The sequence below is a fragment of the Diaporthe citri genome, assembly GCF_014595645.1.
Source record: "Diaporthe citri strain NFHF-8-4 chromosome Unknown scaffold_9, whole genome shotgun sequence".
NCBI classification, from domain to species: Eukaryota; Fungi; Ascomycota; class Sordariomycetes; order Diaporthales; family Diaporthaceae; genus Diaporthe; species Diaporthe citri.
In genome coordinates, this window is record NW_025064854.1 from 1,259,197 (window position 1) to 1,273,963 (window position 14,767).

At 53.9% G+C, this 14,767-nt stretch overlaps 5 protein-coding genes across 5 annotated transcripts; 1 reads left to right on the top strand and 4 right to left on the bottom strand.

The window, feature by feature from the left end:
• Window positions 1-253: 253 nt before the first annotated feature.
• INS49_015476 (uncharacterized protein) lies at window positions 254-1,892 on the bottom strand (the record flags this gene model as incomplete). Its single annotated transcript, XM_043176157.1, has 3 exons — window positions 254-1,080; window positions 1,193-1,490; window positions 1,671-1,892. The coding sequence occupies 3 exons, from the start codon at window positions 1,890-1,892 to the stop codon at window positions 254-256; spliced, it is 1,347 nt and encodes a 448-aa protein (XP_043019612.1).
• A 2,047-nt stretch (window positions 1,893-3,939) lies between these two features.
• On the bottom strand, window positions 3,940-4,658 carry INS49_015477 (uncharacterized protein; the record flags this gene model as incomplete). Its single annotated transcript, XM_043176158.1, has 2 exons — window positions 3,940-4,195; window positions 4,258-4,658. The coding sequence occupies 2 exons, from the start codon at window positions 4,656-4,658 to the stop codon at window positions 3,940-3,942; spliced, it is 657 nt and encodes a 218-aa protein (XP_043019613.1).
• Window positions 4,659-6,552: 1,894 nt separating this feature from the next.
• Window positions 6,553-7,859, bottom strand: INS49_015478 (uncharacterized protein; the record flags this gene model as incomplete). The annotated part of the gene is made up of 2 exons (XM_043176159.1): window positions 6,553-7,367; window positions 7,478-7,859. 2 exons carry the CDS (start codon window positions 7,857-7,859, stop codon window positions 6,553-6,555), a joined length of 1,197 nt encoding a protein of 398 aa, XP_043019614.1.
• Window positions 7,860-8,788: 929 nt separating this feature from the next.
• Window positions 8,789-10,117, bottom strand: INS49_015479 (uncharacterized protein; the record flags this gene model as incomplete). Its single annotated transcript, XM_043176160.1, has 1 exon — window positions 8,789-10,117. The coding sequence occupies one exon, from the start codon at window positions 10,115-10,117 to the stop codon at window positions 8,789-8,791; it is 1,329 nt and encodes a 442-aa protein (XP_043019615.1).
• Window positions 10,118-11,514: 1,397 nt separating this feature from the next.
• On the top strand, window positions 11,515-12,998 carry INS49_015480 (uncharacterized protein; the record flags this gene model as incomplete). Its single annotated transcript, XM_043176161.1, has 3 exons — window positions 11,515-11,636; window positions 12,104-12,645; window positions 12,703-12,998. The coding sequence occupies 3 exons, from the start codon at window positions 11,515-11,517 to the stop codon at window positions 12,996-12,998; spliced, it is 960 nt and encodes a 319-aa protein (XP_043019616.1).
• Window positions 12,999-14,767: the final 1,769 nt, after the last annotated feature.

Consider the following 14,767-nt stretch of genomic DNA (forward strand, 5'->3'; position numbering starts at 1 on the left):
GAAGCCAATGAAGCTTGGCGATGAGAAGTAGAAGAGTTGTGATGCTGTCTTCAATTATCTGTGGATATAAAATGTAAGATCCAATAGAATCAAAGTAAACATTCCCTCCTCCAAGCCAGTTCAAAGTGCTCATGGACACAAATTGGTCCTCATTTGAGCAAAATATTGTTTGAATGTAGCTAAAGGCTCGAGCCGCCTTCTTGCCAGAAGCCTAATAAATTCAATACCGAGAAAGAAGCCAATAACCCTTGCCTTAGTTTCCCTTAGCCGGAAATTTGAGTGAGCCATAGACAGTCCTCCGTCTCTCACGCATGAGATTCGGATCATCCCATCTCCTTTGCAGCATTTGCTTTCTTGACCTCCTCCGATTCTGTATAGTCCCCTGCATAGCCCTCCTCTCGCTCGCGTTCCGCGCAGGGTACATCTGGGAGTCACGCTCCCGGTATTCATCCCCTGGGATAACCCTGACGAACGTGCACAGCAGCTTACATTTGCGCATGAGGAAACTTTTATCGCTCAAGCCCTTTCTCCACGCCTCGGGAATCGCGTCATAACCAAGGTAGGCGCCGAGCAGGGCGCCCGCGAAGGCAGCGTTGGCCTGCGCCGCGCCGCCCTCTTTAATAAGGGCATCGATGAGTTCTGCGAACAGGACCTTCCGCGTGTCCTCGCGCTGCCGGCCAGAAAGACTTTCGAGGCGGGTCATGACGGTGCGGAGGCAATAAACTCCCGCGCCCAGGCACTTCCATACATCTCCTCGGTCTTGGCCGCTGTCGAGCTGCAGGTCTTGCAGTGACTTGGCAGTCAGGAGGCGGCTGAGCTCAGCGCTATTACTGACTGCAAAATATGCCCCACGGTCGTCGCCAGGGTTGTCGACATTCCGTGCCCAAAAGTCTATGTGCCTTTTGCATCTCTGGATGAGCGGGTTGATCTGCTGCTCTGTCTGCACCTCTTGGCGTAGTAGTCCACGAAGGAGCGCAATCGCGATCACGACAGAGACGTTGCAACGCGAGTCCACGTGAGTGACTCTGCAGTTGTCAGCTGCATTACTCATGGTCCAATTCAGGTTATGTTCAATGGCAACTGTTGAGGTTCCATGTCAGCCCCCGAGGTTTGTGCAAACACGATTATTGGATCCCGCCCGGACAAGGCACAATTATCTGGAGTCTAAGACAACTGGGAAAAGATTGCTTACCGGCCGCTACAGGGTGAATTCTTATAAGCGGAGCATTCGATCCGTTCCTGTCCCTGATGCCGCGCTCCTTGGCCCTCCACCGTTGCAGCGCAGCCCCTGTGGTGTCGGATATATAATTGGCGGATTCCACGATATCCTTTGTCGGCTGTCCCAAGTCCAGAGGCAACAGACCATAAGCTCTGTTTCCATCGCGCGACAACTGACGTAGCCGCCTGGGGAGCCGGCCGGGGTTGGGATCGTGCACGTAACTGAAAAGAGAGCAGAGCGCCATCTCGGTGACCTCCGACCAGTCTCCATCCTATACCCACTCAGGTCAGCTATTGAGAACCGCATGAGCGATGTTTGCGGAGGGAGTTCTGGACGGGCGGTCCTTCCGCAGCGAGCTATCTCACAAGCAAAGGCCGCGGTGAGAAGTCTCAGCCGGCCCCCGACGTATCATGCGCTGTGCTTCCGCCATTGCGAGCCAGAAACTACTTACTTGGTACTTCGCCCGGTGATCATCGGGATAATGGACCGTGAGCTCGTTGGCCTTGTAGCTTGCCAGGATCCTGGGACGCCCATACACAGTCTCGACCTCGGCCTTGGTGAGACCATCAGTGTATATCCCCGCGGCATCTGCCACGGCCGACCCAACCATCATCCCCACGATACGATTCTCCCCATCGTTGACAGCTGCACTGGCAGTGGGATCTTCAGCCATTTTTCGCAGTTGGTAGGAGCGGTTGCGCCTGCTGTTTGATTCCGAGATCCCAGTTGTGGCGTGTGTTCTGTCTCAGATGGACCGGTATCTTGCTGGCGTATTCAAAATTTGACGGAATCGGATCGAGGCTTGAAATGGGAAAGATCGGGCTTTGTTTCAGACACTACTAGTACGCCAGCGTGTTTGTCTGTCAGTAACATGCACATGCAATTCAGGAAAACAACAAGTGGCGAGCGTCCGGATCTGCAGAAGTCGTGTCCTAGCACTTGGCATTGCTTTGAGGTCGAACAAAGCAATGGGTTCAAATACGCCGGAATCGGGACTCATATAACAATTCTTGGTGAATGAAGTAAGATAGACCAAGAATTTACATTTGACGGCTAGACGCACGGGCTGGCGGCGGCAAATGCACCTCGTGGAACCTGCAGATAAAATGTCCCAAAGTGGCTGCAATCCCTTCTCTGATAGACTCGTACCAGTCAAGAGTCTTTCCCTGTATATTCATATGCAGTCAAATTAGATACAAGCAGATTGTTTGACCCGCGTCCCTGCATAGCATCTAAGCCGCCTAGATTGACTTCAAGCAGTGAACGGACCCTATGAATCTCCCAACATTTCATCCTTAATCCGCCTTGCTGTATGTGTCCCCCATATATGGTGACCTAGTAAAAATTGTTCCCATAAGCAGCACGTTTGATTTCATATCGAAATTGCATCCCCGCTCGGTTGTTACCACCACGGCGACCTGTCAGTTTCCTTCACTCCAGGCACTTGAAATGCTCGTCGGTATCGCAATAGTGATTCATCAGCTCGATGGTGGCTGAGGGAGGTACGGACTTGTCCGTGATGCATCATCTAAATCCGGCGTGGCCCTTCCGTGGATTTCTGTTGCTATTATGGGCTGACACGGTCCAAGAGTAGAGGGCCACACAAAGGCAGCGAGCAGAACTCGAGGAATTCTCATGATCAAGTAGGTGGTATAATGAGCGTCTGTGCGCGGCTTCGTTGTCGAAAGATGCAGTTTTCTTTTTCACCCAAAGGAGTAATGTGTTGTACAAGAGATGTCCTGGAATTGAATTTTCAACGAGAGACGTGGCTGATTTTAAATATTTTGGTGGTTATCTACGACTTGATGAACTCAATTGTCGCCTGTGGTATGAGGTTTCGCTTTGCATTACTCGGTCCCCAGACAGCAAACAAGCTCCGTGTCAACCCAGAAGGTTCACATGTATCAAATCAACTTCCTGCCAAGTTCAGCTGACGCTCGGGCAGCCCGAGCGACTGATTAAGCCCAGCCCTGTTCCTTAGAACTTGCTGGTCTCCATAGTCCCACATTTGAACATATACAGTGGTGCCGAAGCTGCAGTGGTCCTTCATACTATATTACAAGTCTTCGAAGGGAGTTCGGACAAGTGGCAACCTTCTCAATCGCTTTGAGATGCCAAGATACCAGGGTTTCAAGCATCTTTGCGCACGTTAGTCGGACTGACCAGTACGAAGAAGCTTCCTGGGGGCCCACAGTTTCAGGTCAAAACTTATAACATTTACGATGAAGTATTTCGGGCGATCTGGGCGCTCATCTCCTCTGGAGTAAGGCTTCAGCTGAAGAAGGCAACCGTTCATATTTATATCCTTTAGATGCAAATACGAGCAAGCCGAATAGGGCACTTTGTTCACAACTTTTTAGAATCAAGGTTATTATGATCTGGACATGCTGATGTTTTTAAAGATGGCGACAGTCTTTCACTCAACCTTCAAAGCCCGAAAGAGTGGTCTTTTTGCAATAAATAGGTTCTCAGGAATTTACAGGCCATCCCCGGATTTCCTGGATATGGATCAGCACCATTCTACAAGTCTTGGTTGATACTAAACTTCATGCATCTGATATTAAGTATTCAAATTATCAAAGATAGAATGCTAGGCTCTGGCTTCTCAACAACGTCGGTTGCAACATGGCGTCCCTTCCTCTTGACAGTGAAATCACGGAATGGATTCAAATAGTGAGCTAAAGATGTCTGGTCCGTGATCATTCAGCCACAATCATCTATCACACCCGATCAGCCGCGAGCTGGGCACATGATCCAGCAGCCTTCGGCTCTTCTTTGTCTGGAAGACTGGACGTGCTCACACTTCTGCGTGCTGCAGCAGGCATCGCGTCCAGCTCGGCCTCCAGAGGTTCACGGTTGGCAACGAACGGGGCGCCTTGTCCAGGGATGTAGTACATCGTTTTCGGGACGCCCTTCGACAGTCTGCGCTGGTGGACCTCGATGCAGCTGCGGACGAAAAGGACGGAGTGGAGGATCCTGTCAAAACACGGCGTGTCAGTCGTGGAAGCCAAGATTTCTCAGGGCCATGGTCAACTTACATCAAGGCCACCACAAAGATGATGATGAAAGCCTCGACGACGAAATTGCGGGGCCTCTTGCGAGAATTTGCCATTTCATCGCCGTACATTACCGCGGCAAACAGATAAGCTGGCGGGAAGAGGGTGTCGAGAACTAGGTGCGCAATCGGGTGGATGCCGCGTTTCTTGGCCCTTCGAATGGCGAGGGCGATAAATTCTGTGACAGTCCAGGCGACATCGGCTATCACGATCGGCCCCAGGCCTATTGCATATATGATTGACAGGAAGCATAGGCCATAGGAGAGGGCACAAAGGCAAATAATTAGAATACGAATTATGATCTTTGCATGGTGCCATCGCTGACTGTAAGGGACGAGGCGGGCGGCCGCCGTTTCGTTCGGGGATTCGTAGTTTTGAGACATTGTTTTCGATTAATTTCGATTTACACCTCGACTTATCGAGGAATTGACTTCGGTTCGAATGCGTTTTATATATAAGAAAAGGGAGATGCTTTTTTGGCTGACAAGCTCCGATGTTCCAAGCTGCACGGCCAACTCAGGCTCTGGTATCCGGCCGCATAATCAGGCAGCACAATTCTTTTCGGGCGCAGACACCGCTGATCATGCTGCGGTCCTACCACCATTGCCATAGTGTGAGGCACACTTGAGTCGTACAGGTCGAGCACCTCCTCACTAGAACGGCTTCGCCTCGTGACCCCTTTTTTCTGGGGCCTTGGTGCATGCTGGCAATCCTTCCGAGGTCAGAACCCGAGACCATGCACCCAATTGGCCAACACGAGTCTTGACAGCTTGGTGTTGACTTATGGGCTCGGAGTGTCCACAGCCTAATATTCGCGCGTCAGCTGTCATATTTCCAGTCTTGTATACCGGCGCTTGATGGAAGAGACACAATATGACACTATGATCCACCACAAGGACTGGAAGCCTTTCAAGAAAATCCCGTGGAAAATTCCGCGGTCGCGAATCACAACTACTACTTCACAGTTGTGTGGCAATACTGCTGTATCCCGTGGAAGATAATTTTACCTGGTGCCTTGCCGTGCTTAAAAAAAAAAGCAACTGAGGGTCCGCCTTTCCGTAATTCAACAACATGCCTGGAACGAACGGTCCTGAGCGAGTCTTATGCCCTTTACGGGTTTGCCACCGGGCCGGGTAAAGAGATGGAAGGTAATGATTTGCAAGGCACTGCCTGCAGGCTTAATCAAACATGATTTTCAAATTTCAAGTTGCCGAGACACGAATGCCACATGCCACATGGAGGAAGATCGCTCATAATACGAACTTCTACTCCATCGCTGGCCCCAACCCTGTTAAAAGGAAGGCGGGACGATTGGAAGTATTTGGGTCACATTCAGCGAGTCTGGGAGTCAGATCGTCCTGGAGATAATTGCTTGTGCGACGGTTGGCCTCCCTTGTTGATCTTGCCTCAACATCTATCAGACCTCAACTGGTGGATGTCTGCCTCCCACGCAGTCACGGTGCAGGTCTACTGGGAGCTCACGAGGAGCAACAGAGCGGCCCTGACGGCATACAAGTCTATTGAAATGGAAAAATACAACCAATCAAGATACGTGAAATTTGCAGGGGTTTCTGCTCTTCTGGCAGCGAATGCTTTCAAAGTCGAGGATTCAAGAATCTGAACGCAGACTCATTACGTCTGGCTTCACAGTACTTTGCTCAGAGCTGTATTATATATAGGTGACCTTTTGTTTCCGAGATATCATTTCCTGGGGCTGGGAGACATATTCCTGTACTCTTTTTTTTTTTAATGCTCGATGCTCGTATTTAGGGGCTCGATATGACCTCTCAAAACATCCACCAGAGCATCATGGTCTGACGTTTAGGCAGCCACTTTCGAGGCAGCAGAAGCGGACATGATCTCCGTCTCGCAGCACCGGATGTCCGCATTGCACGTCACACTACCACCTCGGAGCTCAGTTCAGGATCAAATTTAGGGATCAATTTTGTCCTGCCACGCTAATCCTGCAGACCACGGCGTCCTCATGCGATGCAGTTAAACCAACAGTTCGGCAGAGAATACCCTGGGCCTGTTTCTGCCTTTGCGCGATCGGGACTAGCCAGAATTTCGACTTCAACGAGCCAGATTTCTGTGCGCCTAGATGGTTTCTTCATCTAGCAGAAAGGACCTTGAAATCAAATGTAAGCGGGTATAGGCTGGAAGGCCCGCATGCTGCAAGAGGGCATTTCTTACTGAGCAGAAGGCCAATGAACTTTCTTCAAACTCTAGATAAGAAAGCTCTTGTTCGACTCTCTTTCTGTTTCGACGATGGATTCCTCAGCTCACAGGCGCCACTTTACCAGCCATCTCGTAGACCGCCTTCTCAAACTCGAGCTCGATATCGACATAAGTCGGGTCACCACTAGGCAACAACGCCGCGCCAAAGAAACCACATAGGCCCTTCTCACGGTCAATAAACCACTTGATATTCGGCGCACCACCCCACATGACCGTCCCCCTACCCCTTCCCCAAGGCTGTCCCTCGACGTCCACGTTCCCGCACAGCGAGTGGTCCATCGTGCCCCTCTTCACCCCGCGGGCGGCGGTGCGCTCGAACGGCGGCGCCGTGTACATGAGCCCGTTGTTGATCGAGGTCCTCTGCTCCGGGGTGAGCTGCGCCCGGAGCATCTCCGCCGCCGCCGCGGGGCCGAGAAGCTTGCCGTCGTCGGCCAACAGGCTCCGCAGGACCTTTATGGGAGCGCCGCCGCGCACAAACCCACCGTGGCCGCCGTAGCAGAAACTCTCGCCCTTTGCCGGCAGCGGCGGGATCCCCTGGTCACCCGGGGTAAACCCGCCGTCCTCGGTGCGCTGCGCCATCGTCGCCACGCGCGCGGAGGCGGGGAGGTCCAGCGGGAAGAAGGTCAGGTCTTCGGGCTCCACGCCCGCGGGCGCGAGGATCTGCTGGAGGTACGCGCTCAGCGTCGTGCCGACTGTCCTCTCGACGGCCAGCCCCGCCCAGTCCAGGCCGCACGAGTACTCCCAGGACGTGCCCGGTTCGGAGATGAGGGGGTAGCCGAACCTGCTGGGGACGTCGCCGCCGGGGGTGGGGTGCTGCATCTTCCATGCTATCGTGTGCGGGTGGTGGAAGAAGTCTAGCATACGTGTTAATCACCTGCTACGGGACCCAAAGTAATACATTCTGGAGCATTGCAAAACATGGCAGACGGGGGAACCGTGAAAGGACAACAACAATGGTGCTTACAGGTGAGACCAGACGTGTGCGAGAGGAGCTGGCGGTAGGTGATCTTGCTCTCCGGGTCCTTGTACTCCCAGGGCGGCTGCTTGTTGGTGAGGATCTTGAGCGCGGCAAGCTCGGGGAGGAGGGCGTCAACTGCGTCATCGAGGCTGAGGCGGCCCTCCTCAACCAGCTTCATGACCGCGATGCTGACATAGATCTTGGTGGATGAGGCTGCCCAGAGGTAGACATCTTCAGTGAGGGGTGGCGAGCCGGGGACGGGGGACGAGGAGCCGAAGGCGCTGTGGTATGAGAGGTCGCCCGTTGCGTCGCTGGCGTAGAGGATCGCGTTGGGGATTTTCTTTGTGTCGACCAGCTCCTGAAGATGTCTTTCGAGATCAGCGGCCATGGCGATGTGATGCACGTGACACACGTGTTAGTCTCCGGTATCCCTTGATGGTGGAGTGTCTGCGCAGATAATTGAGAATGGTTCAGTTCTTGGCTGAACGAGAAGACGATGTGATGAGGCCATCGCCAGGAAATATATAATACCCAAGCTTAGCCTTGCCCTAAAAAAGACATCATGAATCCTCTCGCGGCGAGCCTGATTCGTCACGGCGAAGGTGGTCAGCCCGAAGCCGCCCAAGGAAGCTAGCGGTAGGATTTTCGGCGTGCCAAAACGGGATACAATGCTGCCCTCTTGCCAGGATTACGACCATCCGTATTTATTGTAGAGCGATGAGAAGTCCGAGGATTGTTGCCTACTGCTCAGCAGTGGGCTAGGATATGTTCGCTCGCAGTATCAGCGCTCGAGGATTTACTGGCCAACCCTGATGCGAGCGGGCGAGTTCAGCTCCGAAGTCTGCTTACACTAGCCCGTAACGGCAGATCGCCTTCGCAGCTGTTGAAGTCAAAAGAAGATCGTGGCATCGGCGACAACATTGTCTCACATCGTCTGCGATGGACCAGTTGAGCAGCTCCGATGAAAGAATACGCAACATCTCGTGATAGACAATTGTCGAGCTGAGCGTGAATTTTGAGGGGCATATGCCACAGGGTTGCAGGTGTCAGGTTGTGTGCCAGCCTCGCGCGGAGACGTCCGACGACAACTTCAGCAGTAGAATCACGGGCAGGTTACAGACGCGGCCATATCGGCGGCTGCAAAAGAATAATGAGTAGATAGCCATGCTACGCCTATTGCTATGCCAAAACCAAGTAAATGCAGAACGCCATGCCCAATCCCATGCCATGCTGTGTGTCTCTCGCTGCATGCAGTCTACAGTGTAGGAAACGAGAAAAAGGGTTCTGTGGTCCCAATAAAGACATTAATCCAACGGCTCAAGATGTCCGGCCCTCATCCCAGTCGCTCCACCTCTTGATAGCCTCGTCGACCCTCATGACACCATTCTTAGAGGCATCCACCTCGAACCACTCCTTGTGTTCCCTCCCGCAAGCCTCACACGGGCCCCTAGAGGCGACGCGCAGGCCGAGGCCCTCGAGCTCCATGTGGATCAGCTTCTCGACCTTGTGGCTGTGCGGCATCTTCCTGGGCTCCACGACGGAGCCGGTCTGGACGTAGGGGTAGTAGCGGATGAGCGACAGGTCGTAGCCGCACTGCCGCTTCCACTCGTTCATGCGCCGCTGGACGTTGTTGGCGCGCCCGATCTTGAGCAGCAGCGTCTTCTTGTCGTCGCCGCTGCTGAGCCCGCGGCTGCGGGTCGTCGTGGGGCTGCGCGTGCCGATCGAGTCGGCCTGGTCCGCGAAGGAGCGGAGGATGTCGCTAGGTCTCCGCTCGTGGCCGGTGGGACGCGCCGGGACGGATGGGTCCAGAATCGAGCGGGTGTTTGTCTCCGTGTCGGGCAGCGCGCGGGCAGTCTCGTCGAGGAAAGAACGGGCCTTCTGCGTGGGAGGCGAGGAGAGCTCCGACTCGGGTTGCAGCCAGAAGATGTAGATGTAGCCCGCTTCGTCTCTCTGGGACAGAGGCTTGGCAAGCTCGCCCATCAACTGAGACGCCGTCTGTGGTGGGGCATCTTGTGGGATGAGCGAAAGGTATTGCGAAGTCTGAGAACCACCTGAGGGTGTCTGACTGGCCAGACTCGGCCGGCTTGATTTCGATGGTTTGGCGGAAGTAGGTCCGAGATACTGGTTCGATGAAGGCTTCTGAGGCTTCGGAGACCCGGACGGCTGCACGGGGTAGGAGTGAGGTCGAGGCGGTGGCGACGGCTCTTCCTCGATGAAGTCGAGAGGAATGCGGAAGCAGCAGAAGGACAGCTCCTTGGAGGGCTTCTCGGGCCGCCCGGAGGAGCCAGAGCTGTTATGCGGACGGGAAGGCTTCTCGGGACGGGACGTGTTCGTCGACAAGAGGCCAAGCCGGCCAGTCAAGGTGTCTACGCTCGTCCGCCCTTCGGGGATCGGCCCGTTGGCCTGCGGCCCTGGGCTGGAAGTTGCTTGGTCTTTGTGCCGCCAACAGTAGCTCTCCGGGTCGGAAGGGTCGGGGAGAGCGCGTGCCTTCTTCCGCGACTTGGGCTTGGGCGCAGGCTTGTCAGACGGCGCGAGGGCATTCCTGCATGGTCGTCCGCTGGAGGTGATGCCTCGACAGGTGGTGGAGGGGTTCTTGGAGTCGGTCCGCTTGACGAGGGACTCTGGTGTGTTGGCTACGAAGGGCATGGCGATGGGACGAAGGTCAGGCTCGAGCAATGTCGTGGCAGTGGGCCCTCGTGGGGAGGAAGCTATTGGGAGGTCAATTGAAGTGTCGGCTGCTTCGAGAAGAATAGTCAGAAAAGAATGAAGTGAAGCAGGAAGAAGTCAACGGCAGGGACGGCAGAGCGGTGGGTCAGAGGGCGATTGGTGACGACCAAGGCCAGCGAAGCGAGGTCGTCGACGTGGGCCTCGACGTCAGAAACCAAGTCGTGTCGTGCTGGGCGTGTCTTGTCTTGACCTTCTTCGCTGGGCCCCTGAGAGCCTGCAGCGTGGTACGGTGCGGTGCGGCCCCATCTGCATGGGCCACCAGCGCACGCGCGCTGTCAGGAATAGACCTTGGAAACGACTGGCTGTCATGACTCCATTGTCGGTCGAGGGTCGCGAAATGGGTGGGGCTGGGGTATGCATCCGCCTCAAGCAAGAACCGCATGGCCGGCAATATCGTGAGGCTGGGGCGTGGCTGCCTGTCCCAAAGCGTGCGAGACCATCCCCAAAATGGAGGTAGGCACTGCCACAGCCTGCAAGTTGCCTCCAGAGGCGAAGCGGCAGCCACCTGTCTCAACTCAGCATCGGCGAGGCAGATTGAGGACAGAGCATGGTCTGAAATCAAAATGTCATGATTCTTGAAGCCGACAATGGCTCTAGGTCTTGGACAGGAGTTGTGATGTCGTTGTGGTGTTGTGCCCAGTTTAACGTGCAACGGCAGAGGGAGAAATCCAAACAGGGAATTCCAAGGTTGTTAGTGCATCGATACACAAGCCACCTCCCAGGCCCGCGCGACGAACTCGACGTGACATCGGTGCCGATCCCTGCTTCCTGACCTTGTCTACAATTTTCTTCTTACGCAGCAACTCACGATGACTGCCCACAGAGTCGTCACTGATTCTGTCCCTGACATGTCCCAACCGGCTGACCTACGCATCTTGTAGTTGGCGACCCAGCTTATTTCGCCTGCAGCTTTGTATACCCACAGCTTTCTCCCCCATGCCCTGCATGTCATCCCATGGCGTCTTATCCCACGGCGAGTTAGCCTATAGTAGGTTATCCCACGGGAGGCTATCACACAGTAGATTGTACTGCAGCAGTTTATCCCACAACCAGTTATCCTACTCCGAGTGACCTGTAGGTTATGATCTTGTCGATTTCGACCATGGTATCGTCCGAGTCGGTGGCACTACGCTCTGTGGTGTTCGGTGTATAAACTAAATCATCTCGACCATGCCCATGGCCCAACAGACGCTAGTACTCCGTACTTTCTAGATAGCTTCCCATTCCCAGCCTATGCGCACATTTATTTTGCACTCTGAGAAATTCAGCCACTGCACTCGTTAGTTAGAGTCATTATCTTGAACCAAGCTTTCACAATGGCATATACTTGGGTGACATCACCTCCGGCCATCGTTGGGTTCGTTTTGAGCCATGTTGCTCGAGAAGCAGCATTGGATCACACCCTCGCCCGGTACGCTGCAGTCAACAGGGACTGGCGGTATGTATTCGAACAGTTCACTTTCAGAACCCTCAACCTTGGCCAAGACGACCTACCTGGATTTGAAGCCATGGTATCGATTCACAGTGAACGTCGGAAATGGCTCCGGTCAGTGTCATTCCATGTCGTTGACTGCGGCTGTGCTCAAGTTGACGATGGACCTGCAAAACCACGACCGGAGCACAAAGTCTCTCAAGCTGTATCCCCGCTGTTGCGCCAGCTCAAGAAATGGGATACGGATGCCAAACTACGTCTTGCACTCTGCCTTTCTGCACCCGCCGCTCGCAGTCCTGGAAGTAAAAAGGGTCCAAGATTTCATCGAAATCTGCTGCCCTCCACTCTGTCGACAGGCTTCGTCAGCCTGAGAAGGGTGGTCTTGGTCACATCGTTGGCCAAATCCCAGCAATCAAGAGCTTCTCGATTCGATACCAATAGGAGCAATTAATCAGTTCTTGCGGAGTTATTAGCCTATGTTCGAAACTCCCTGAACTGGAGGAGCTCTGCCTTCAAGATGTGCATTATCACAACGAGCACACCAAACACCTCCAGATCGCAGAACTCACCCCGAGACTCCCTACCAACCTGAGGCGCCTGCATGTACTGGGTCAAGGCGGCAGAGATCCCAAGGGCGTGTGTCGATTTCTCGTACAACGCTTGGTATGGTTCGGCGTAACGACACGACTGCAGGAGCTCTCTATAACCACGAGCGGAAATGCTGCAGAGGAATTCTTCGAATGTCTCAGGAATTTGGTACCTGGCTCCTCGGCCAGAGGGACCTGCCACTGGTCGGCGCTGCAGTTCCTCACCCTCACTTGTTCTCTCCTGGAGCCAGGCGCTGCGCACGCTGCTGTCAACCGCCTACTCCACCAAGCTGGAATGACGGCTCTTGGTCTGCCGAGATTGCGGGAGTTGCGGCTGTTGAGCTACAATATAATGGAATGGGGTGAGCTCGATGGCTTCTTGCGATACGTCGCCAAAGGGCAGGAGAAAGATGTCACTACATACTTTGGTGAGTCAGCGCAGTATAGTTGAAGAGCGTGCCCCCTGTCGCTAACAGATATCATAGCATCTGAACATATTCGTATGGGGCGACTGGTCACGGACACCTGGAGAAATGTCGCATGGGAGAGCCACCGGTCCGTATTACGATTGTCATCGAGCGCAACTCCCCCGTCGCCATCCCTTGCAGTTGAAGGCCTCTTTGGTGAGCATGGAGGGTCTGCGTTTGAGAACACTCAGTACCCACGGCCCCATTGGACCGCAAGTGAGGTCATGTGGAACCTATTAGGCGCTTTTGTATTCTTTGTGGCATTGGTTTCGTTGTTATCACTGCTGGTTACGCAGATACCATCAAAAGTGTAGGTTGGGGGGAACAGCGTAGCGCACAAGTGGCGCGGATGGTGATGGGGTTCTTCATCTCTAGACTATATAGTTCACCATGAACTATTTGTATCCTTTGAGTTCATTTACTAAGTCAGAACAACAACGACTGTCCTAGCAGAGAAGAGACCGTATTGTAAGCAGTTACAGTCGTTTTAGCTTTGCAAGGCTTTAGACAGTGATTATCCAATCTTCTGCAAACCTGTTCTCATGATTCCCTGTATTCAGGAGTATTCACTTTGGAATGAGTCTTTACCAGACTGCAACCCTGTCTTGTGGGCTGGCAGCCGGCAACCAGACCCCTTGCCTGAAGCTACGGCCCTGAGCCAAGCACTGGCCTGTATCATGGCCTGAGAAACTGCCTCATGAAAGTCGTCCCAGCTGCATTGGAGATTGCGATGAGCATTTGGTCTGCAATCAAGTAAGACTACTGAAATCAGCTTGGTTGATGTCAAGCCGTCGAGATGCCTCCGAATGACGAAGTGAAGTTATGCTGCCTGGAGCAGGCCTTACTTGTTTCCAGATTTGTGCTCTTCCAGCATGTGTACCAAGTAGCTAAAATCCATTCAGATATACATAATGTACGTACTTGTGTTATAGCTTACTATGAGCCATACAGGACGCAAAAGTCTGAGACATTCGGATTATGATGGAGCTCCGTCAGTGTTCATCAACGGCCGAACCAGATGCAGCAGTGAGGTCCCTGTAGTGCAGCAGGGCCGAAATCTGATCCTTCAAGCACGCAATCTGCATGTTGGACGACGCCTTCAGCTAGAGGACCGACATCCGCGCACGGAGCCGCCGACCAGGCTCTCCCGTGGCTCTGTAGCACTGCAGATGCAGAGCTAGCGTGCGGCAAGTTGCCCAGACGGTCAGCACCGGAGGCGCATGGCGCACCTGCCTTGACGTCACAGGGATCAGGCTGTCTTGTGGCTTCTGGATGTCGCAAAGCCGGATCCAGTAATGATGGGAATCTCAATCATTCACCTAAAGGCTGTTGTCAGCTTTTGGGGTGGAGGGTTTCTTTGCTGGTCCCTTGGCGTGTCTGCATGTCTGCATGTGTGGAGCGGTGGAATGCCCCAGCTTGCGTGGGCCCTCCACACTTCGCCCCATCATCAATCATATTGCAGGATTCTTGTCAGGTCAGGTCAGTTGCGTCCAAGGCCAAGAGAATGGCTGCACGTTGTGCCCCTCGCTTCCGTACTGGTAAAAAAGCTTGACGGAGCTTGATCTGAGATGGGCCTTCTTGGCTGTCTAAATGCCGTCTTGGTCTCTTTTTTTGTGACTGATGACTGGTGACGGCTGCACAACGTCAACCGAGCTATCACAATCACCACCGAATGGGAATTGGTACAAAATCTCATGGACGAACTGCACTCACAGGATGGATTTTCAACGGAAACGGAGTGGGTCGGCAGCACCTGCACTGCACCGCGACGGGGCCGGGCGATGGACATTGCATGCATTTGCTTCTAGTCAGGGCCAGGGTCCTACCGGTTCTCGTCCGTCCCCATTCTAGCGCTACGCTCTTGCTGAACCACTGTGACGGAGCATTTCACGGTGGCGAGTGGGGTCAAACCTTAGCAGGTGCCAGAGCCAAATATTGTACTGCATCACCCTGAAGTGGTGCACATCTACTTCGGCCGGATTAGCAGGGACAGACAGCCGGAGCAGGTCCATCGGCGCCAGCACCACCTGGGCAATCCCGTGCATGACGCCCGAGGCTTTCGACCACGAATACCTCTCAATTT